Below are 23,174 nucleotides of genomic sequence, written 5' to 3' on the forward strand. Positions count from 1 at the left end.
CTCGACTTCAAGTTGCCGTCAGGAAGGAAACTACAAATCCCAGCAAGCCCCGCGCGCACTAGCCCGGGACAGCAGGCGGAGCCCCAGAGTCCTTCGCGCGCAGTGGCCCCCGGGTCTCCGGAACCTGTGCTCCAGGCCTCGTGCGCCCTGCCCGGAAGGCTATGGCAGTGGCTACTGTGGCCGCAGCGCTCCTGGCCGCACTGGGTGGGGCGCTGTGGCTGGCGGCGCGGCGGTTCTCGGGGCCCAGAGGCCGGCGGCTGCAGGGAGGCGGGGACCGGAGCCTCATGCACGGGAAGACCGTGCTGATCACCGGGGCAAACAGCGGCCTGGGCCGGGCCACAGCCGCCGAGCTGCTGCGCCTGGGGGCGCGGGTCATCATGGGGTGTCGGGACCGCGCGAGAGCGGAGGAGGCGGCGGGTCAGCTCCGCCGGGAGCTCGGCCAGGCTGCGGGTCCTGAGCCCGACGCCACCACCGAAGGCCAGCTGGTCGTCAAGGAGCTGGACCTGGCCTCTCTACGTTCAGTGCGAGCCTTCTGCCAAGAGCTGCTGCAGGTGTGGGTCTAATGGAGCCCCGCCACCCGCGGGGGAGGGGCCCCCGAGGCCTGGTGTGACCTTGAGCGTGGTCAGGACTAGGACACCTGCCTGCCTGCCTGGGACCCTGCTGGGAGGAGGGGCAGGCCCGAGGAGGAATTCCTGGGAGGTCCCCCCAGAAGAAGTGAATAACTAAGCCCGTGCCTGGACATTTCATTGTGTTAGGCGAGGACAAGTCCAGGAATCATCACCACCTGATCTTGGAATTGTTTCCCCTGGGTCAGAAGTGAAATGTGGGCCAGATCTTAACTTGCTGTCACAAGGCCCGAGAGCCCTGCTGGGGAGAAAAGCTAGCCAAGAACTTTGATTAGGCCCATCGTTAAACTTTCTTTTCTTTTTTCTGGTTTCCATTTCCTGGTTTTGTTTTTTGTTTTGTCCTGCTGAAGTAGGAGGGAGTGTCACTTGCTGATTGACACCTTTGCATCATCCCCATACTCGATTCTACCCCGTGTCTAAAGAGAATGGAATTTGGAATCCTAGTAATAGCCCAAAGAGGGACAGGAATAAAAAGCATATGCCTAACTTTATGGAAGGTTCGGTGTGTGACAGGAGATGTGCCAGGCATCTTTTTCAATGATGGAAAAAGTTCATTGGCTGTTGTCAGATCCTGACTGTGCCTCTTGTAAAGCAAGCATTAATGTCTCCATATTCGGGAACTGAAGTGCAGGAAGGTTCAGTAACATGTCTGTCTTCAAGGCTTTGCTTTTAATCTCCTGTATTCCTGGTGCTTGATGGCTGAGGCGTGGGTGGTACATGCACCACTGAAGTAGAAAGACTGTGGCCGAAGTGACTTGCCAGAGGTAGATCTAAAGCCAGCTAGGTACAGGGAGACTACTTGTCACAGTTGGAATCTCTTGAATCTAAAGCTGAAGTTATAAGTGACTCCCACCCCCCCACCCCCCACCCCCGTGATCAAAAGGCCCTTGGTCCGCAGGCGTATACTAATCTTAAGATACTTCGATCAAAAGAAATATCTGCAAGTTCATTTGTTAGCAGTTACATCTAAGCCTGAGTGTCCTAACAATTCCATAACTGTCCAGTGATAGACATCATTCAAAAAGAAGTATCTTATTTAACTCTTAGGTAGCCATAATTATTAGTGGAACAGGGTGCCTGTTGGTCCCTGTAGTAACTACTTTTCCAATCTCCAAGTCAGACTGGACACAGCCCACTCTCATTTGTGTTCCTTTTTGTTTGTTTGTTTGTTTGTTTGTTTGGACAGGGTTTCTCTGTGTAGCTTTGCACCTTTCCTGGAACTCACTCTGTAGCCCAGGCTGGCCTCGAACTCACAGAGATCCACCTGCCTCTGCCTCCCAAGTGCTGAGATTAAAGGCTGCGCCACCACCGCCCAGCTCTCGTTCTTGTTCTACATAGATTCCTTTTAGCTTTTGCACTTGCTTTTAAGACCCTAGCTGTTAATAACTGCTCAAAGCACAGCTATACAAAGAAACCGCCTCATGAGAACACAGCCCATGTTGAACCACTTGGAGGTGGTTTTGAGATAGTGAGTGGAGAGTCTCACTGGTTCCCTCCAAACTTGAGCTCTTGCACAGCAGGCTCTTGTGTTCTGCGGCATCGTGTTGCATAGTAGGAGCTGGTGCAGCTCAAAGAAACTCTTGTTATTAGCATGTCATTGGCATGTAGCTGATCAAGTGGCAATAGTAGTCTTGAGAGGTTTTGGAAGCATGGACAGCAGGTCATCCTGTCTCACTGACCTGTGAACAGGGTTGAGCCTGCTCCTTCCTGATACCATTGCTGCTTCAGTCAGAGCACAACGAGGTAACTAAGTTGTGTTATCCTAAGTACTTACGTCATTGCTTGGCTCTGAAATTTAGTGATTATAATTAGAAGGGAAAAGAAATAGAAGTTTTGACATTCTACTGTTTGGTATTCTTGGAATTTATGCCATTTATCTCCTAGAATTAAAAAAAAAGTAAATGATAAAGTCTTAACACAAACCCCCACAAAGAATGATAGTTCAGAAATGATTGATTCTGGAAACCTTTCCAGAAGATTAGTGACGATGACACTCCTTCCTTCCCGGTATCTGTGAACTCACATCCTCCTTTTGAAGTTGGCTGGTGGAAAACATGCAAGTTTTTCCGCTGGCCAGCAGGAGAAACAGTTAACCCGACAGGTAGCCTTTGATAACAGTTGTGAAATGTAACACATTTTTCTTTCACTTGCACTTGGCAAAAAAAATAAAAGAGAGAGAGAGAGTGGAAATTCGACCTGAAATTAATTTAATCATGGGTCATCGCTGTGTCTTTACACCTGGAACATATTGTGCATTTCTTTTCCTCTGTCATCAGAAGAGACAGAGGAGCTAGGAAAGAGCCAATGAAAACCAACTTAAATGATGTCAGGAATGAAAAGGCTCCCTGTGCGAACAGTACAATTTAGGACTTAAATTGGGGAAGATAGGGAGGTATATGATGCTTGGAAGATATTTCAAACAGAGAAGAATGGGCCAAGTTCTGAAATCACCGTGAAGGTTAATGGTGCCTGTTGATGCTCTTTCTTTTTTCTCCTGTACAATTGAGACTCCTGTAACAGTCACTGTGTTGTTACTAATGCTTTTATGTTACCCACTCAGTGATTTTATTAACTTTTCTTTCTTGATTTATTAACAATATTCGCTCTAGTGAAAAGTTTACATCTCTGGCTTTTCTTTGTCCTAATTCTGGGGAAGTGCCCTCAAGTTATTCTGTCCCTGTGGTGACATTTTACACGTACTAGGACCGCAGAGTCCTAATTTACCATTGATGATGTTACCGGTAAGGTGGGAGCCACAATACCAGCCCTTTGTCGGATATGGTCTGCCTTGCTCACCTTGACTCAAGCTCTGTTTTAAACAGCCCAGTTAGAAGACCAGGCTAGGTTACTAATTGTGAGAATGGGCTTTGGAGTCCAAAGATTTCATCTTCAGACTGATTCTGACTTGCCTCTTAGGAGCTTGGTGACATTGACCAAGTCACCTGGGTCTGCCTTGAACTTAGAACATTAGGAGTAGATAAGATTATTTGAGAAAGGGATCAAACAGGCCCCTCCTAATCATGCATCATTGCTTTAAAAGTATATTTTTTCATGTTTTACAAGCGTTTTTAAAGTTTATCACAGAGACACATTATAAATTTAATATGATAATGCCAAAAATTGGTATTTTTCTAGTTCAACTGAAATTAAGGGAAGACATAGGATCCTAGGAGTCCCTCATCCCCAGATTTGCTGTATTTCTGTTTTAGGAAAGACTTTGATAATTATATAATCAACATCTGAGTGAAATGTAAGAGTATACATAGTCATAATCCTTAAGTTGTAAAAAACCCAAAATTGACACTGCCTCAAATAATGACTGGATACATGGGCTAAAACTTGAGATTAGTTTTAGTCACAAATTCTTTTCATTGTTAGTAAAACATACATGAATGAAAAGAGCTATGGAAAATGTGTATTCATAACTCTGCATTCTCTCCCTGGTTTTAAAGGAGGAGCCCAGGCTAGACGTCCTGATCAATAATGCAGGGATCTTCCAGTGCCCATACATGAAGACGGAAGATGGGTTTGAGATGCAGTTTGGAGTGAACCATCTGGGCCACTTCCTACTCACCAATCTTCTGCTTGGACTCCTCAAAAGTTCAGCTCCCAGCAGGATTGTGGTCGTTTCTTCCAAACTTTATAAATACGGAGACATCAACTTTGAAGACTTGAACAGTGAACAGAGCTATAATAAAAGCTTCTGCTATAGTCGAAGCAAACTGGCTAACATCCTTTTCACCAGAGAACTAGCCCGCCGCTTAGAAGGCACAAACGTGACTGTCAATGTACTGCATCCTGGTATTGTGCGGACAAACCTCGGGAGGCACATACACATTCCACTGCTGGCCAGACCACTTTTCAATTTGGTCTCCTGGGCTTTTTTCAAAACTCCACTGGAAGGTGCCCAGACCTCCATCTACTTAGCTTCTTCACCTGAGGTAGAAGGTGTGTCCGGAAGGTACTTTGGAGATTGTAAGGAGGAAGAACTATTGCCCAAAGCTATGGATGAGTCAGTAGCGAGGAAACTGTGGGATATCAGTGAAGTGATGGTTGGCATTTTGAAATAAGAGTAAAGATAAAAGGGCTATTTCTAAGACTATCCATTACATCCTTAGTCAGGAGCAGCATGTTGTGAGCGTGTGCTACTTGGAAACAGTTTGGGTTTTACAATAATACTGCTGAGAGGTACTCATGGATATTTGAAGGGCACTGGAGGTATGTGGACTAATACAAAGTTCAAGCAAAGATGTTTTAAATAACTAGAATGAGCAACACATTTCTGTTTTGATATCAAAAATTATAATTGGGCAATCATAAATTACAAATACTAAAGATACTGGCAATTTAAAATATATCTTGAGAGTTTTAAAAACCTTTTGAGTTTCATAGCAAAAATGTTAAGAATTTTTACTTCAGTGCTTGTTTTGTGGAAAAACTGTGCCTAGTGTGTGCACATAAATTATCACTTGGAATAAATGTATATGCAGATTCCTCGGTGTGCATTTCTTTAGAAGTATCTGAATGCAGTCCAATAGTTTGTCCTCATTGGCCTTTCTTGGTCTGCTGTACCCATGTTCTTCCTGCCGACTGCTCTGAAAATTTATTTTTATAAAACTCCAATCTGTGACTTGGTGTCCTGACGCACTTCCAAACCCGTGATGGTTTTCCAGTTAACCATACAGTTAAGTTTTCTTAGCCTCTTTTTGTTGTTTTAAGGTGTTTTGTTTTGTTTTGTTTTCCTTTTCCAGCTGTAGAATTCTTTATTCAAAGAAGTCTTTTACTCAAACATCAATGTTGAGTATATAAATATAGCAGTGATATAGGGCTGAAATCCCCCAAAGGGACAGCTCTGTAATACATGCTGGAGACACTCCACAAACTGTCCACAAGTCCTGTTGAGTGGAAAGAACTCTATCCACCACAGCCCAATAGAGTGGACTAGACATGTGGAAACAGAGTACATGAAATATCATTGAGAAGTGAACTTATAATCTTATTGAAACAGGGAAATGTCTGGTGACTACCCTCTTAGACTGTCCACCTGCAGGGATCAGCCCTGAATATAGAAGGGTCGTTCATTCCCTTCCTTCAGATCATCTCTTCATGTTCCTTCAGTCTGAAAAGCCCTGTTTCAAGACACGACCGACCTTTCTTGTGTCTGTCAGGTGTACCCGTGGGCAGAAACAATTCTGTCTTCTTGCTTTGTTTCCTTTGACTTTGGTAGCTGTGCTTAAAATGCACTAATTATTGACTCTAGGTCCAGTTAGACAATTCAAAAGGATTATCCAAAGGAAGTTTTTCTCCCTCAGGAATCAAAGTGTAGTAGCCGACATGGAATGAATGAAAAAGAGCAACAAAAAATGAAATATAAATATTTATAATTACATATGTTTTATAAAATTATAAATATATTTCATATATGTATTTTATTTATTAGGTATATAAATATAAATATATAATAAATATAAAATGTTTTTTAAAAATAACTGAGCCCAAATAGGCATTTTGTAGGTTTCTGTGTTTTAACATCAGAAGTATCAACTTAATAACTTCATTTCTTTTTGTCCTGTCACCTTAGAATATTAATGAAAACACCAAATGAGAGGCAACTCCACTTAGTTTAATGACCATTAGGGCAGAGCTAACGCTTGCTATTTTTAAAGACATGTCTGGTTACAAATACTGGTTCTTTTCCAGACTGGCAAGATCTTGGCAGATCATGCAAAAGGTCTGCTTTCTTTTAGAGCATGGCCTTGTGAGTACAACCAATGGCCCTCTCGTCACAGGTGTCTCTGCGGGTGCAGTGGGCAGAGCTACAGCATGTAGCTCTTTGAAATGTATTTTAGAAGGTTGTCCTCCAAAGAGACCTGCTAAACTTGGAAATATGGGCAGGAAGTACACGAGAATGCAACTTGGAAAAATAGAAACTAATAAATCTGTCCTACACCTCGGCTTCATTAAAAGGGAGCTCCCTTTTTCATTTAATACCATCTTTTTCTGGCTGTATTTTGATACCTGATGCTTTGGCCCTTTTGAGCCTTTCAGAGTTCTTGTTTGTGGCACCACAATAAAAATAGTTATATTAATTTATAGTGATGGCAAAAATAACTTATCTGCAAACACCAACTATTACGGTAAAATGAGCTGCCATTTGGAAGATGTCTTTCCCACTACTGTGGCTGATGGAATCAAGGACCCACAACACTAGCCTGACCAGTTAGGATTGGAAAATTGTTCCTGTTCGTTCTTTCTGCCATAACTCACTTCTGACATTCCACCGAGCAAAAGAATAAGGGAAACAGTTCTATTGCTTTGATACTCAGCAAATACTGCTAGAGTAAGCCTGGGCCAGGTAATGGAATAAGTGAGGTGAAACCCATTTTTCCATCCTGATCCTTGACTTTTGTTTGTTTTGAAACGGACTTCATTCAAGCAGTTTGGTCCTGTAAACAACATACTCATTGGCCTGTTGTTTCAGCATCACTCATACTACTTAATCTAGTGGGGTTCCTAACTACCATTTAACTGGGAAAGGTTCCTTTCTTAGCATACCACATTGGCTTTAATTAATCACTTCCCAACGTAACTCTCCCAATGATCATGGGAAATTATTTAACTATTCTAAAACATTGTTTTCCTAGCTCTGGTGTTAGATAGAATGTACACTTTATGCCGGGCGGTGGTGGCACACGCCTTTAATCCCAGCACTTGGGAGGCAGAGGCAGGTGGATCTCTGTGAGTTCGAGGCCAGCCTGGTCTCCAAAATGAGTTCCAGGAAAGGCGCAAAGCTACACAGAGAAACCCTGTCTCGAAAAACCAAAAAAGAATGTACACTTTAAAGTTCATTGTTATGTATGAGAGAAAGCGCATATGTGCCTGTGTCACAGTGTATATAGGAAGGGGATAGAACAAGTCTGTGGAGTCTGCTGTCTCCTTCCACCTTGCCCCTGGTTCTGGAGATCAAGCTCAGGTCAGCAGGCATCTGTAGCAAGCACTGAACTATTTTCCTGGCTGACAACTACCTACTTTAAAGGACTGGTCAATGAATTACCGTGACAGAGAGCATCAAGCGTTTCATAAAATGATAACATAGACACGCATCCACCTCTATTTCAAAACATTCCTAACAGTGACAGTAACAGTACTAACAATCAGTGATAGAGATGGTTAGCTGAGTATATCATGGACTCTAAACCATGAATCAGTAGCCTGTTTTGGTAAAAGGCTAGATGTGCATATTTAAGGTTTGGTGCCTCATTGCCAATCCATGTTACATATTTTTACATATTTTGTTTTTGCTCTAATATTATAAAATTGTAAAAAACCGTTCTCAGCTAGTTGAGAACATTCTATCGCACTTCAACAACTAGTGCCATCTTCCAAGCCTGGTACATTCACATACAGTTCATCTTTCTGCAGTGGTTGTAATAACAACAACTCCTTCGGTAGGGAGCTGCTTCTGTTTTTCTATATGATTTTTAATCTTGTATGATTATTTGCTCGAAGACCCAGGAGGTCTGCAGAGTATATTTTTAAATCTATCTCCAGCTATAGATTCTGGTGTGAGGAATAGCAGTTATCTGCTTCCAACTCCTTCCCCACACAAACCTGCTGGGCCTGGCCAGAGATCTAAGAAAAATCTATATTTGAATATTTAATTGATTCCAAATGTCCCAAGGAACACTAAAGAGAACATGTTACTAATCACCCTTCAGGAGCTGGGCCCCCACAGACAGCTTCAGATGTTCACAAGGCTTCTCTGGACAATGGGGAGTTAAATTAGTTACAGGTCAACATGGAGGAAGGTAGTTAATTCCTAGAGGGAAGTTGGAAGGCATGCCCAGTTTTCTGCAGGCAGCAAGAAAGAGGTTTTGCCAAGCCAGATGTTTAATCAAAGTAGAGTGGATTCACTCTTCGGCACCACCATGTAACTGACTTACTGTAAGACCAGAATCCCCATTCTTTCTGAGAAAAATCACAGACTGAGCCTCATAACCTGTAGAGGTGGTGGTGATGAACTCCTTTCTAGCATAGTGTTATGTCCAACCTTTGGACATTGAAAGAATACATTGTCAACGTTCATTCTGGAAAGCTGTGAAACTACATTACAAAAAGTGAGAGAGAGAGGAGAGAAGGGGAGAGAGAGAGAGAGAGAGAGAGAGAGAGAGAGAGAGAGAGAGAGAGAGAGAGAGAACCCTTGTAACATTTTAAGTAAGTGTATAATTTTGTGGTAGACCACATTTACAGCTATCCTGGGGTACACGTGGCCCACATACCACAGGTTGGATATGACTGTGAACTCTTTGCTCCCTCTTGTCCTGTCATCAATAAGACAAGGAAATGAGGTGCCACCACGTGTTCAATTAACAATGAATGTCTTTTACATGTTAGACATTGGCCTGGCTCTGCCTCCTGGGGAGGTAGGAGGCAACAGAGAAAAGCCGGCCAGAGCTCTGTGTCCCTGTGTGCCCGTCAGCTATGCTTTTGGTTAATCATAGAACGATTTAATAGTTGTGACACAAACTGGTGAAATGTAAGGGCAAAGAAAAAGTGAATCCGATAAGGCTTAGCCTGAGGGCTTTGCATTCGACAAGAAAATGAGGGCAGATCACCGGAAATTTACTGTTAAATAAAGTTACACACAACTATCTTTTACTAAAAATACACGCTGTGAACACACCAAACATTGGGGTGCTCGGTACCTTGAAAGTGACAAACTCTGAGTCCATTTTTTTCTGCTATTTTTCCGCTTGTTTTTATTTATATTTGTTTAATTTGTAGGCAGACAAAACGATTAGCTTTATTATGGCATTTTTATATGCACTCAGCATTATACTGTGTTCCTGTTTCCATCCCCTCTACTGCACTGTTTGGTCATCTTTTTTAAGAAATGACACATGACACCAAAGTTGGAAAGCATAGACTGTACCCCCTAAGTGAACACAGTGTAAGAAGATCCAATCCCACGTGGATACAAGCTCAAAGAGCAGCAAGGAGGTTGATTAAGCCCTTAGCCTCACGTTCAGGTAATAGCTTCATGGTGTAGATGACTCACCATTATTATTTCCTCCTTTCTTAAGCCTTTTCACGTAGCCAGCCAGTTTCAAGTAAGAGGGCTTCTACTGTGTAAATCAGTCATCGCTGGCATTCCAGAAGAATCTCAGTTTGATGGAATTGGTAATACATATTTTCGGTGGGGTGATTTGCAATTATCCTAAGGCTTTTAAATTTTGGAATAACTTTATTTTTTCAATGGACCAACTTGCGGAATTGATTATCTGACATAATCAGCGGAGTCCCCACATGTTTTTGCAGCTGCTCCTTCAGATTTAATTTCATTATCGGCTTTGCCTCTCTCTCCCTCGTTTAAAAAGTGCCAACTAATTATGGTAAATAGCAAAGTTCCTGAATGCTGAAGATTTATTATTGTAACATTGTCATCTTGCATTCAGAAGTTGCTGTGTTATGTATATGTTACAGGCCCATTGCTGATATTTGAGTTTGTTGGAAAACAAAACAAAAAAAATCCATTCATTTATAAATCCAAACTTCCAAAAAGTGATGGTACCTTTTTGTTGTTGTTGTTGTTACACCACACACATCTAAGCAATCATCCAATCATTAGCAGAATGGAATGGGAAACCCTTCTAACCGCTCCCATTCTGTGTACCACCATGAAACCAGTAAGACGAATAAGTCAAATATTCTGTGGTAAACAGATAAAATGGATTCAGAGATTTTTATCTTTGTACGTCTGCATACATGTTGGGCTTCTAGCTATACCTGGAAGCTATACGTATGGTTTGAAGAAATGCCAAGTGCCAAGCCCTATTGTTATTAGCTTCTTCCAGAAAGAGAGAGAGAGAGAGAGAGAGAGAGAGAGAGAGAGAGAGAGAGAGAAGCAAAACGAGTTTCTGCCACCAACCCATGAAAGCACAGGAAATAGCCTCATGTAGTAAGTGTCCAGGTCTAAGCAAGCTGTTGACAGAAGGAGATTCTACCCAAGGGTTTCTCGTTAATGTAATCAAACACTTCAGAGCCGGAGCCCAGCAAGATCAGGTCCACCCACCTCTGAGTTTATCTTTAGCTCATCTGGAAGAGTTTATTTTCAACACTGAACATTGTTTGCTGCTGTTGAAATGAAAGTGAAGGAGTTACAGGCTTTATTCCACTGCCATCTGGCAGATTTACTGATGGATCGGGTTCTTTAATCCATGTAACCCCGTGTGTGGGAGCTATTGTCTTTGTGTTGATCATGCAGCTGGCTTGGCTGAACTTTCAAACGCTCACACAAAGCTATCAAGAGCCATCCTATACATAAATGAAGTTGGGGTTGTCGTAAAAGTCATCACAGCCTTTTGGAGAAGGTGTGGATGTATATTATCTTTATTCTTCTCTGAATACACATTTTTGCTCTATGTCTCTTTCAGTGAACTGGGAAAGAATATGACTGTATTGGGATATTTTAGGAAAAAAATAATTGAAAACTACAAAAACTCAACTGTGCTTAAATAAGAAAAGTACATAGCAGAGTAGAAAGGAGGGGAATAACAGCCAGGTTAGTGCTGTTTGCTGTGAAGGTTTGTATGAGTGTTTGGTCTTTCTCATTCTTTATGTGGTATAGGCTTGTTCAGTGATACACAAATCACATAACAAGTCACTGTGTGAGCATAGGCCATAGTAGTACCTAGAATTCCAAGCAGTACTTTGCACTAAGCACAATTCATATCCAAGTCTAGGACACACCCATACATGTAAATGTACACAAGAATTAAGACATTATATGCAGACAGGCAAGATAGCTGAACAGGTAAGTCCACTTACCACCTACATGGATGACTTGGGTTCAATCCCTCATACGCACATGGTGGGGAGAACCAATTCCCCCAAGTTGTCCTCTGACTTCCACATGTATGCCATGTCTTGTGTGTACCCACACAAATAAGTAAGTTAATTTAAGACATTCTATGCAAGCAATAGGCTTTGTGGAAGGGAGGCTAGCTTGCATGGCATATATAAGGTTTATAGGAAAATGATCAGACAAATAGAAGTTGAAACATTCAGATATAATCAATTAGCATTCAGTTTTATTTCTATCTAAAAATCCCTATTCTAGTTTGTTTTAATTTTATCTTATTATTCATTCTTAGATGTCTGTTGGTAGTCTAATGAGAAAAAGAAAGGTTGTGATTTTGGGTAGCTGAGGAAATTGTGTCTGGAAGGAGTTGGGGAAAGGGAAACTATAATCAGAATATACTATATGGAAAATAAATTTTCTATTACAAAACGAAACTGGATTGAAAATTTTTACAAATTATTGTGTTTAAAAACAAAAGACAGGGATGTAGTTCAGTTGGTAGAGTTCTACCTCCAACAACACATCAACTGGAGATGGCTGCATACCAATAGTTCCAGCATTCAGGAGGCAGAGGAAGGAAGGTCAGAAATTGTACTTCCCCTTTAGCTATAAACCAATTAGGGTAGCCTGGAATAGGTAGGACCTTCTCAAAAAAAAAATGTTTTTATAAAGCCAAACCCAGAAAGAACTGCATTGCCTGTATTGTGGATAAAAACATGCTAGCCCAAATGCATGACACTAAATAGGATTTTGACAGAAACACAGAGAAAGAAGCCTTCCTCTTGCCACTATGGGATATTTTCTACTGGCAAGAAAGACCATCAAAACAGTCACTTCTTTTGGCTCAGCTTCGTTTATTGCATAGTTTCTTTGGAGGACAAAGAGCAATTGGGACATAGCATTGACGAATATGGGTACACTTACGCCTGAAGGTGTTGAGAGAATGGGACAGTGTTGGTGGCTGAGCTGTTATACAGAGCTGTGGTGACCCAAGTTCTAACTTGTAGTTCCAGCAGAAGCCTCCAGCCTCCTTGCCTTCCTGATTATGGCAGAAGTAGTCCCTTCACCAAGCTGATTAGTTCTGGTAATATGCTCAGCCATTCTGTAACTTATTCCACTCTTCTAGCCTTTTCCATTACTTTGTTGGTGCTTGTCTTACTATGTTTTTGTCCCTTTCCAAAATGGGACCTATACCAGATGGTTTCTGCTTCCAACAAATGAAAAAGGCCACCAGGGTGCCTGACCTGTTCAATGACTAAATGACACTGGTATAGATGGATGGCATGAGTCGAGCACTTGACTGTTTTACAGCCTGAAGGAAAAGGAGACACAGAGCCAGTGAAAAAGGCAGCTACGACAGCAACTCGGGTAAAATTTAAATTGCGTAATGTGATAAATCCCAGCCGATCAGCTTCAGGTATTTAAATTTGTTGATGTTTGTTGACGACGAGAAACAAACAAGCAAGAGAGAAAGAAGAGGAAATCTATTTTTTTTTTTTACCCCAATGAGGAAATGTGTTTAGAAAACCAAATGGTAACAAGAATTTTTTAGCTACAAATCCGAGCCAAAGAAGCGAGTCCTTGATTGAATGTTTGGTAACATACCATAATGGTTGCATTAGGTGAATCCTTGACCACTAGCAGGGGCTCTTCAGGAAACCCCTGGACTCATGCATGCTGCCTTGTTGGGTGTTGACTTTTCTGTGACTTTTTTCCTTTTAATTTTTCACGGCTAACATTTTTATCACTTTGTATATCTCAGAGACATAAAGGTGGCCACATTAAAAAATTGAGGGCTAGAATATATATATATATATGATGTCTGCTGAACCAATTAATTAATCACAGCTCCTTTCCAGCTAAGAAACCTATGGTACACCATGGGCCTCCTTAGCAGGAATGTGGTTGAGATTTTAGAATGACTTGTAATGGATATCCCTGCGTAAGTTTTTGGGATATTGAGGCTAGATGAGAAAGAGGTTCACAATGGAATCCTCAGGAATATTTAGTTCTGCTTCTCTGCTGCAAATAAAATTGGAGAAGTCACCGTAAGAGGTGTGTCAAAGGCTCAGAAGAGCTAGAGAGGAACATTGTGACTGCACAGAAGTCACACATTTGAGTGAGTCATTTCTATTCCCTTATTCTGGCAAGAGTGGCCATAAATCCATTACAAAACACTGGGTTGTTCTTCTTTTTTTTTTTTTTTTTTTTTTTTCATTCTCAACTCTACTTCAAGGTAAAGGCTGAATTTCTTTCTTTTTTTTTTTTTTTTATTGTAAATGTAATTTTTTTTCCATCACAGGCAATTTATTTTGTTCTAGTCATTCACAGTTAATACAGAAAATACTTGGAAACATTTCCATATAATATTTGACACAGAAATCATCAAATAGAAGTATACAATGTTGACAGGAGGCAGTACATTTATAATTTATAACCCCAAATGTATTTATAAATTAGAAATGGAAAGATCTACAAATGAAATTATGAAGGTTCACCAAAGTCATTTAATCTGTCAGTTTCTCATTCATTTTTATGTCTTAATAATATTCTATTGTATGAATAAGCCACATTTTATTTCTCTCCAGTATTTGATAGCTATTTGAGTTGTTTTAACTTTTTTACTATTAGCAACACACTGCTGTAAACCTTCATGTACATGTTTCATAGGTGCACATTTTTAGTAGTTTGAGGTTATATTCCTAAGGGTAGAATTGTTGAGTAACAGAGTAACAATGTTTTGCATTTTGACCAACCACCAGACTGTTTTGCCAAAGTGGCACACCATTTTACAATCTCACCAAATCCTTGTTTTTAAGGCTCTGATTTTTGTACAAAAGCATTCAATCATTCTGTCAGACCAAACCAGGAAAAGTAAGCTATAGTTCACAGCTGTTCTATTCCATTTACTATGCAAAGCCAATCTTGGCGTTTGCAACTCTCAGCCCTTTTGAGTATTCTTGCAGTGTTCACCTTTTCCTCCACCACTTTTTTTTCTTCTTTTTTTCTGGTTTATTTCTATCTATTACAAATGTATAAAAAATCCTCCATCAACACTGCTGATAGCAGCAGAACCTTGAGAAATATACCTTTTGGGTTCTTAATTAGTTAACTGGTAACCTGAAAGGTAAGATGCATACCACCTCACTGATGTGCAAGTAAGATGGAGATGATGCAGTGGCCCCCTAGAGCAGAGCAGTGCATCTCACACTCTCAGAAATATGTCAGGGTTCAGAGTTTGAAAAGAGAAGGGAGCCCTTTTGGCTGGGTCAGACACAGCCGCGTTCTCTGGGACAGCCCTATTCAACAGTGGAAATAGGAACCAGGAAGCAGGTTTTCTCATTTTCTGTAATCATAATCAATGGTCATTGGGAATTAGTATGAGGGAAGCTGGAATGTCTACAGAGAAGTCACACAAAAGAAGTCACAGAAACTGAAAAAAAGAGTTTTGAGTCTAGCCACCAATTCCCCTGGTTGCTTCTGTGTTATTAGTCAAACTATTGGCTCCCACCATCTAGTTGTTCCTGGAGACCCAATGAACTGTGTTGAGCAGTCTGCTTTTGGTTGCTTAAGCAGGGCATGCTAAGGCCGACATAATTATTTCTACCATAACCACCATGCATTTATTTCATCCCTTCATGAATTTCCATGTGAGGTAATAGACATAAAACTTGAGGGCTTTTTATTCTTTTTACAATACTAACACATTCTTTTGTGATCCTCTAGACCAAAGATCATCACTTAATAAATAACACAAAAGGAACATGTGATCAAACTCACTGGAGAAAGTTTTTTCTAGTATTGCTACCATTTCTGTGACAGATTTTGTATGTATCACCTCTAATATAATAACATGGTATGCAAGAAATTCTTATTCCTCTATAATAGATAAGAAATTGGAATTCAGAAAACAAATAGTGATTTACCTAAGGCTTGATGAGCCAGTGGTTGAACCAAAATCCCTTAGGAGTTAGGGTTTTTGGCTGCTTTAATATATTAGTAAATGCTTCTTTTAGGTACCAGATAGGTTACATAAAACAAATTAACATTTCCTCTAAACTCAAACAATAATATATTTTTAATTCTCATGCTTATATCTATTATTTTTCAATCTTTTTCCTAAATATATGCATGTCTGAGAATAGGTATTATTTTAAAAAAGATTGTTTCTGCCAGGCAAGTCAAGAATGTGTTAATTTTTTTACTAAGTATACTATATTTAGTTTCTCTGTCAACACAAGCTAATTGAAAAGGTTTCTGCATAATATCCTAAGTGTAAATTATTTATCAGAGTGGTTAAATAACCCAGTGCCCAGCACGGTGTTCGTTTCCTGCCAGGGGGAAGTATATCGTCTTTCATGGCTTTGGAGAAATGGAACAAACAATAGAGATGTCTGAACTAAATCATAATGCAATGATCAAAAGAACCATGTTATGGTGCTTATAGCAAATGCATTTATTTCTCCTGCAATGAAGCACTTTTAACTCCCCCACAGCTGCTTAGGAGTCAGAGACATTAGACATACTCTATTAATGAAACCCCACTAATTAAGGCTGACACTTACTTAGAATAGTTTTCCTATTCTGAAACTGGTAACATACTTGCCATATCAATATTATTTCATGCACATTTGCCTAAATAAAGTGAAAGGTGACAAAGAAACAATTTTTGTGGTTGGTATGTAAAATAAATGGAAAAAATGTTATTTAAATAAAATAAACTAGTAAAAAAATTTTAAAATAGTTGAAAGATCATTGGTATTTGGATTTGATAGGCTAAGTTATACAAACTAATCATTGTTTTAAGGACAACTCTGGGTGAAATTTCATGTATTTTTATAAACTTCAAAGAGTCATAAGATAATGAGATGTTTTCAGATCAAAATCCGGTCAATGTGAATAAATAAATTCACACAAATTGAAAGATGGTTCTTGTCAAGCAGGCACTTCTCTCCCTCTGCCAATCTAGAAAACAAGGTACACGAACTTTTGTTCTTTTATTTTTCTGACCCTTGAAGAACAAATAGAAGTGAAAAATTACACAAAATTAGACAGCTACAGAATTCACATTAAACTGGATTTTTGAATAGCTATCTGTTCAAAGTAAATATATGCATGAGTTAATGAGATTGTATCCTGGACTTTCTTTGGTATAGAAGTTCTACTACATAGAGCAGAGGAGGGAGTGTTAGAAAAGAAGAAAGTTCATCCCCTCAAGGCTACATACAACTAAGCTCCAGCTTCCCGTGAGTACAAACTGAGTTGAGCAGGAAAGTCCAAAGAACTCAACCCAGTGATTTGGTTCATAATTGTTAGGGACCAGTAGTTTCTTAGTAATTGACAAGAGAAAACAGATTTTCACTGGAAGGCACCTTCCAAAAAGGGTTGAGTGGCCTCTATGAAGAGTTTTCTAAGGGCAATAGCTAACACTAAGAATTCAGGCACAGGGATATCAACCCTCTCCTCAAAGTTCAGACAAAAGAACCACCAGGTGCAAAGGGTAAAATGTAACAGTTGCTACGTGTAATAAAATTAAAATTTCAACAGAGATAGAAAACTATGGAAGTGATAGTTCCTAGCCTGGGTAATAATGAAATAAAACCTCTGTAAATGAAAATATAACTGAAAAGACTCAGAGGTAGAGTTGAATGAACCCAGTAGAATGGAGAAGTGAGAACCAGAGGGGTAGAGTTGGGGGATAACTGGGAAAGAAATGACCAAAATTAAATGAGAGACACAGAGGACAGAAACCGTGGGAGATATACAAGGAAATATCACAGGTGGAGCAAGTAAAGAATTTACTGGATGTACAGAAATAAAAGAATAGGAAATGAAAACAGAGGCAATATTTGAAGCAACAGCAAGAATTCTCTATGAGTGATTAAAACAATAATTCACAGTTTCCAGAAGCTTAATTTGAAATATGAACAGTAAAAAGCTACACGTTAAAATATTAGCACACACACAGACATAAAATCTGCAGATATTCACAACAGTTTTAATCATGACAGTCCCACACTTGGAGCCATGGAAATAAATAAGTGAATGGATCACAAACTGTGGTACATCTAGGCAATGAAATAGATTTCACTGCTGACAAGATACATGCTTCCAGACCTATGCTGAGGCCATAAATAAATCCACGAAAAAGGCTACATGCTGTATGAACCTACTGAAACCAACGCTTTCTGCAAAATACAAACCATAGCAGTAACAGGGTGATCAGTGGTTAGCACAGATTGGAAAGAATGAATATACAGAGCACAGTGGAGTTTTTGGACATTTTAGTTGTACATACTTATTATTACTCATCTTTCAAGAGCCCTGGTAGCTCACCAGTAATGAACTGTATCAACAGCAATAAAGAAAATATTTCTATCTAGATACACAGTGAAGAAACTTACAGAAAAGAAAAAGAGACAAGGAGAAAAATCTAAGAAGCTATTGAAAAGAATAGATGGATCACCCTCAAAAGATAGCTGAGCAAGTGCTCTTGTGGTATGATTGAGCATTTCTTGGGTATATGCCCAGGAGTGGTATAGCTGGATCTTGGGGGATATTGATTCCCAATTTTCTAAGAAAGCGCCATATTGATTCCAAAGTGGTTGTACAGGCTTGCATTCCCACCAGCAGTGGAGGAGGGTTCCCCCATCAGAGGCATCCTCAGTGATTCACTTCTGACCTAAGGAACGTCATTTCAGATGGAAGACAACATAGAGAATGCTGAAGCTAAAACTCAGAGGTATATTAGAAAATACGAATGTAGAATAGAATATATGCATGTGTGAGCGCGCATGTGTGTGTGGTGGGAGGGTGTGGTGTGTAAAATAGCAAACTTAAAATGCCTAACAGTGTTTAAATATAAACTATTTTCTGGATAATGGAAATATTGAGTTCTAGTGTTCTAAGATTTGTTTTCCATTACTCTGAAACCAGATACAAGTAACTATTGGTACTAAAAATTTCCTAAGGACACTGATGTGATATATGTGGCCACTGCAACCATCACAAGAAGGAACCCTCTCCATCATCACACAATAGAAAACCAAATGATAAAATGACCTGAGGGAAAATGAGAAGCAAGAGAAAAAGTAGAACGTGCAGGGCATGGAAGAGCTTGGTGGAGTCAAACCAAAATGCATAGTTGAGATAAACGTGAGTGATGCAAACCACAAGACGCACACAGGGGGTTTGGGACAGTTTTCTTTGAAATCTAATACGTTACTAGTAAACATAAAATGTAAATATGAAAACAGTTTGAAAGTAAGAAAGAAGAAGGGGAGATGGTTCAAGACATTATTAATCAAATGAAAACTAGTGTAGACCCATTGAGGTCTACTCAAACCAAGTCCAAAAGTTGTATGGCTACTGGCAGAGACCATATCGTGATAATAAAGGGTTTAATTCACCAGTTTATTACTGTTTCATGAACTTAACTATATACAAATCTCAAATCGTACAACCTCAAAACATTAAAAAGCCGAGAAACCCCAATAACTCTATTTACCAGAGGGATTGCTGCATATGTCGCTGGAATAAAAATTTTAAGTATGCATCAATTTCCCAGAACTATGGTACAGTAACTGTATAGACCAGATACAGAACATTGCTCTCACTGACTGAAGGACATGTTATCTGTCAAGCTCCTGGAAATTTTCAGAAAGTGACTTTGTATTTTGTAGAGAACAAGGTTTAACTCATGTCATAGGTTTGAGAGTATATGGAAACTCTCCCAAAACACAATTCAGCCAAGAAAAAAACATCAGGAGCTAAACCATAACTAGTTGTTATTATTATCGTGACAAGTCTTTTCCTGGGGAGAAGTGGCACATATGTCCACTCACCCCAGATAAGGAACCCACAACAGACCAAAGTACCAATACCACTAAAGTCCAACTTGCTGAACCATGAGTTTTATTGAGGTTACTTTTGGAAATATGGGTGAGAGGTCACTTAGCAGAAGTAGAAATGACTCAAAGACTGCAGCTGTATGGACAAGGCCCAGCCCAGCATGGGTGACAGCTCACCAAAGCTGGGAACCTCCAACAGGTCGGAGGCTGCCTCTTCCAAGTGACTCATTTGTTTTAAACCTCTTCCAGGAAGCATGCTGGTTTCTGCTTCTTCCATGCAGCTGGTCTGGTCCCAGAGCCGTTGAAGCTTGTCCTGTCTAAGAGCCTTCTTTGCCACTTAGCTGACCTGAGAGTGACTCTCAACAGCCTTTACTGCTTGGTTACTTGGGTGGGGAGGGACCTAGTGAATCTGGTTAGTTTCAGGGACTTCCTGAAGTTGTTTTGAGTTGTTTATCTTCCTGTGTTAAGGAGATTCCCTGGGAAATGGAATGTTTTGCTCTCAGAGGAAAATGCCATATAATATTAGTAAATGTATATATTTGAAAATTAAGAACTAGATTTCTAAATGACTAGTGAGTCAAAAAAGAAATAAAAATGGAAGATTAAAGATATTTTGAAACAATGATAATGAAAAGATAACCTTGGATAAATAAATTAGAAAAAGAATAAAGAGAAATCAATATTGTGCTAGGAGTTAAATAAAATATGGCAAAAATTCATGTACAGGAAATTAAAACAATTTAAAGCAAAAAGGATAGTTCATCTACCATTCATAATGCTTCGACTACCAAATACGTGGAGTTTACTTTCTCACACTAAGAAGTTCTCTAATGCTCTATAGCATCCAGTAATTCAATTCTGATTCAATTTTTCAGTCAGACCTTTTCAATTAACACTGCCCCAAATTGCAGGTCTGAATCACAAGTGGTGGGGTACCAGATTACTCACTCATACTGTTTCAAAATTAATCACAGTTGGACATCCATATACTCCCTTTTCAGCTTACTATGACATCTCACAACACTGAGAAATCTTTACCTACTATTAAAAGTTTATTATTATAAAGGATGTTATAAAAGACAGAGATGAGGAACCAGATGGTGAGGTACAAGGGTCCCGTGTGAGTGCATGGCTGTTTCTGCCTACCTGAGGTCATTGTCATCCAAACATGTGGATGTATCACCAACCCAGAAGCTCTAAACCCAGTTATTTGGAGGATTTATGAAAGCTACATTATGTAGCAGGCATAACTCATTCAATTATTGGCTGTAGGCCATTGACCTTAATCACCATTTCTTCTCCCTTCCCCATAGGTTGGGAGGTGGTGTTCAATATTCCAGCCTTTAAACCACAGGCTGGTTCCTCTGGTGACCAGACTTGATTAACATAAAAAGACTTTGAAAATATTGAAAACTGTTCTTTTCATTTTTATCAGAAACTTGCAAAGGATATGAAGCTCAGAGCCATGAGTGATGAAGACCAGTCATCTATTTCATATTAACAACAAAATCACAAAAAAAGAGAAGGTATTCATGAAATAGAAACAAAAAAGTAAGCAGAGATTCAAATAATCAATGATGCTTTTTGAAAAGGCCAATGAAATTGATCTAGTTTTACAGAGAAGGCTCAAATAAAGACATATCACTACTCACTGCCTTCATAACCCCATAGACACTATCATTATCAATACTGTTTTGATGAATTCTTGAGGACCTTGCAGCTCCAACATGCTACCTAGTCCCATCTTTGTTTTTCTCACCATTTCATTTTAAGCTATCAGTCTTGTGTCTGCTTCCCCTGATGGTGAGACAAACCACTCCATAACAATGTTGCTTGATACCACACGGCAATGTGCTTTACTTATGAGTCTGTTATTTGGGACTAGGCTCTACATATCTACTCGTCTCTTTTCCTCCTTGCATTAGCTAAGGGCTATTCTGCATCCATCTGGGCTTTTGTTATCATTAAGCCACCCAATTAAATGCTTCCCTTTATAGAGTTGCTATGGTCATGGTGTCTCCTTACAGCAATAGAAACCTTAATTAAGACAGCTACATAGGTAGCCTGGCTATCTGATGCCTATTGTTCCCTTAGAGATGACTGGTGCCTGCCACTACCTTACTGATTCCTTACTCTTTCAGAGACCTAGGTCCCTGAGTCTATAATCACCTGTTATGTGTGTCTCTTTGAACAACACAACACTAAAAGCTAAAACGCCCAATAGGCCAGTTTAAAAGTGACCACAGAGGAAGAAAAAAGCAACTGAGGCAGGATGATTCTTGGGAATTTTAGGTCAGTTTAAGAGTTGTGATGGGTTTGTGGTCATCAACCTAGGCTACATAATGAATTCAAGACTAGCCTTCAATACCTAAGAAAACTTTTGTGGAGAGGAGAGGTGGGGCGGGGGGGAAGAACAGAGGGAAGAAAGATGACATTTTTTTTTTCTAGCTGAGGATCATGAGTGTCTGTGTTTTCATTTTGTACTGCTTTCCATAAATTAGGCAGCCAGTCCTGAACTGGAAGCATGACTTGGTTGAGGGACCAGCTTACAAGATGACTGAGTACCTAGATATCCGATAGTGGCTCCAGCTGGCTGCTCAGCCAGGGCTGCTGCCCAGTGGACCTGGTTCCTCCGGCTGTCAGCTTCGGCATGAACTGCCTTGAGCTTCTTAGAGCCTGGCATCTGGGTTTTCAGTGACAAGAGGCCCTTTCCTCAGGCCTAGGCCTCGAGACCTGAAGCATCACGTTTGACTGGTACTACTGCTGGAATCAGTCACAGAGTCCATCAGACCCAAGCGGAGGGACCGGAGACCCCTCCCACCTTCTCTGAGGAGTCTCAAGGGCTTTGTGATCATCTACAATCTTCCATGGGGACATGGGTGGTAAAATAGCATGGTGATCAGGAGGTGGGATAATTATCATTGTAAAGGAGGCAGTAGGGATCAGGAAAGAGTCTGTGGGGTTGTGGGAATGTGACCTCTACAATAAAAGCACTTTTTTCTTTCAGAGTTTTTCTCTCCTTTTATTTTTTGTGATTTTTTAATCAAAAAATAAAAACTGCAGGTTCTGTATTTTTAAACCTATTGCATAACAAAGAGGAGATCAGAAATGAAAAGAGCTAGCACCCTGTAATCTTATTTCATGAAATATTTTTATGTATCTTAAGCATAGGTCCTTAAATCATTTTCATAAGTGTTACGCTTTTTTGGCATTGATATCATTTTTGAAGTTGAAAAGTGAAAAGAAAAGCTATTGAATTCAGGATAAGATTTTTATATACTTCTGATCAAGCCATAACACTTATAAATATTGTCATACATGTCTTAGAATTCTCTCTCTCTCTCTCTCTCTCTCTCTCTCTCTCTCTCTCTCTCTCTCTCTCTCTCTCTCTTGATGTAACTGATGTGGGGTAAAACTTTATCACATAGGTTTAACTGAGAATTTCCAGTAGCATGACTGGAGACGAAATGAGTGGCCTCAGACTGTCTAAAGTCAAAGCATAATGAACACATGAAACTGTAACAGTGCTTCTCCTGGCCAAGTAAAATAGTTTTGACCCAAAGCAGAAATCAACATGGACTACGAAACCTGTTCTCTATCCTCCATGTCTGCAGCAGGGCTGCTCCATCCAGGCATTCATGATCCAAGGGCCAGGGACAAATTAGCTGATGTTGACTCTGGACTGTTGTATACATAGTCCTGCCTCCTCCATGGTAGATGCTCAAGAGGGGTCACTGCAGCATGAATGGGGAGGAGTTCCCAGGGCCACATGGACTGGTAGTTAATGGCTGCTGGAGGAGGCAGAGACATTTTTCACTGGGTGTGTGGCCACTGGTA

The 23,174-nt window shown here is 40.1% G+C and overlaps 1 protein-coding gene across 1 annotated transcript; it reads left to right on the top strand.

Moving 5' to 3' along the window:
- Nucleotides 1–96: 96 nt before the first annotated feature.
- Nucleotides 97–5,117, top strand: Rdh14 (retinol dehydrogenase 14). The gene is made up of 2 exons (XM_006981456.4): nt 97–551; nt 4,079–5,117. The coding sequence occupies exons 1-2, from the start codon at nt 162–164 to the stop codon at nt 4,694–4,696; spliced, it is 1,008 nt and encodes a 335-aa protein (XP_006981518.1). The 5' UTR covers nt 97–161; the 3' UTR covers nt 4,697–5,117.
- The last annotated feature ends 18,057 nt before the right edge of the window (nt 5,118–23,174 follow it).

The sequence above is a fragment of the Peromyscus maniculatus genome, chromosome 22 (genome assembly GCF_049852395.1).
Source record: "Peromyscus maniculatus bairdii isolate BWxNUB_F1_BW_parent chromosome 22, HU_Pman_BW_mat_3.1, whole genome shotgun sequence".
NCBI lineage: Eukaryota > Metazoa > Chordata > Mammalia > Rodentia > Cricetidae > Peromyscus > Peromyscus maniculatus.

Excerpts from the sequence above, each read along its gene's own strand:
- Rdh14 (XM_006981456.4), top strand. The coding sequence starts at position 162 with ATGGCAGTGGCTACTGTGGCCGCAGCGCTCCTGGCCGCACTGGGTGGG. Across the intron at positions 552-4,078 it reads TCTGCCAAGAGCTGCTGCAG|GAGGAGCCCAGGCTAGACGT; the intron begins GTGTGGGTCTAA and ends CTGGTTTTAAAG.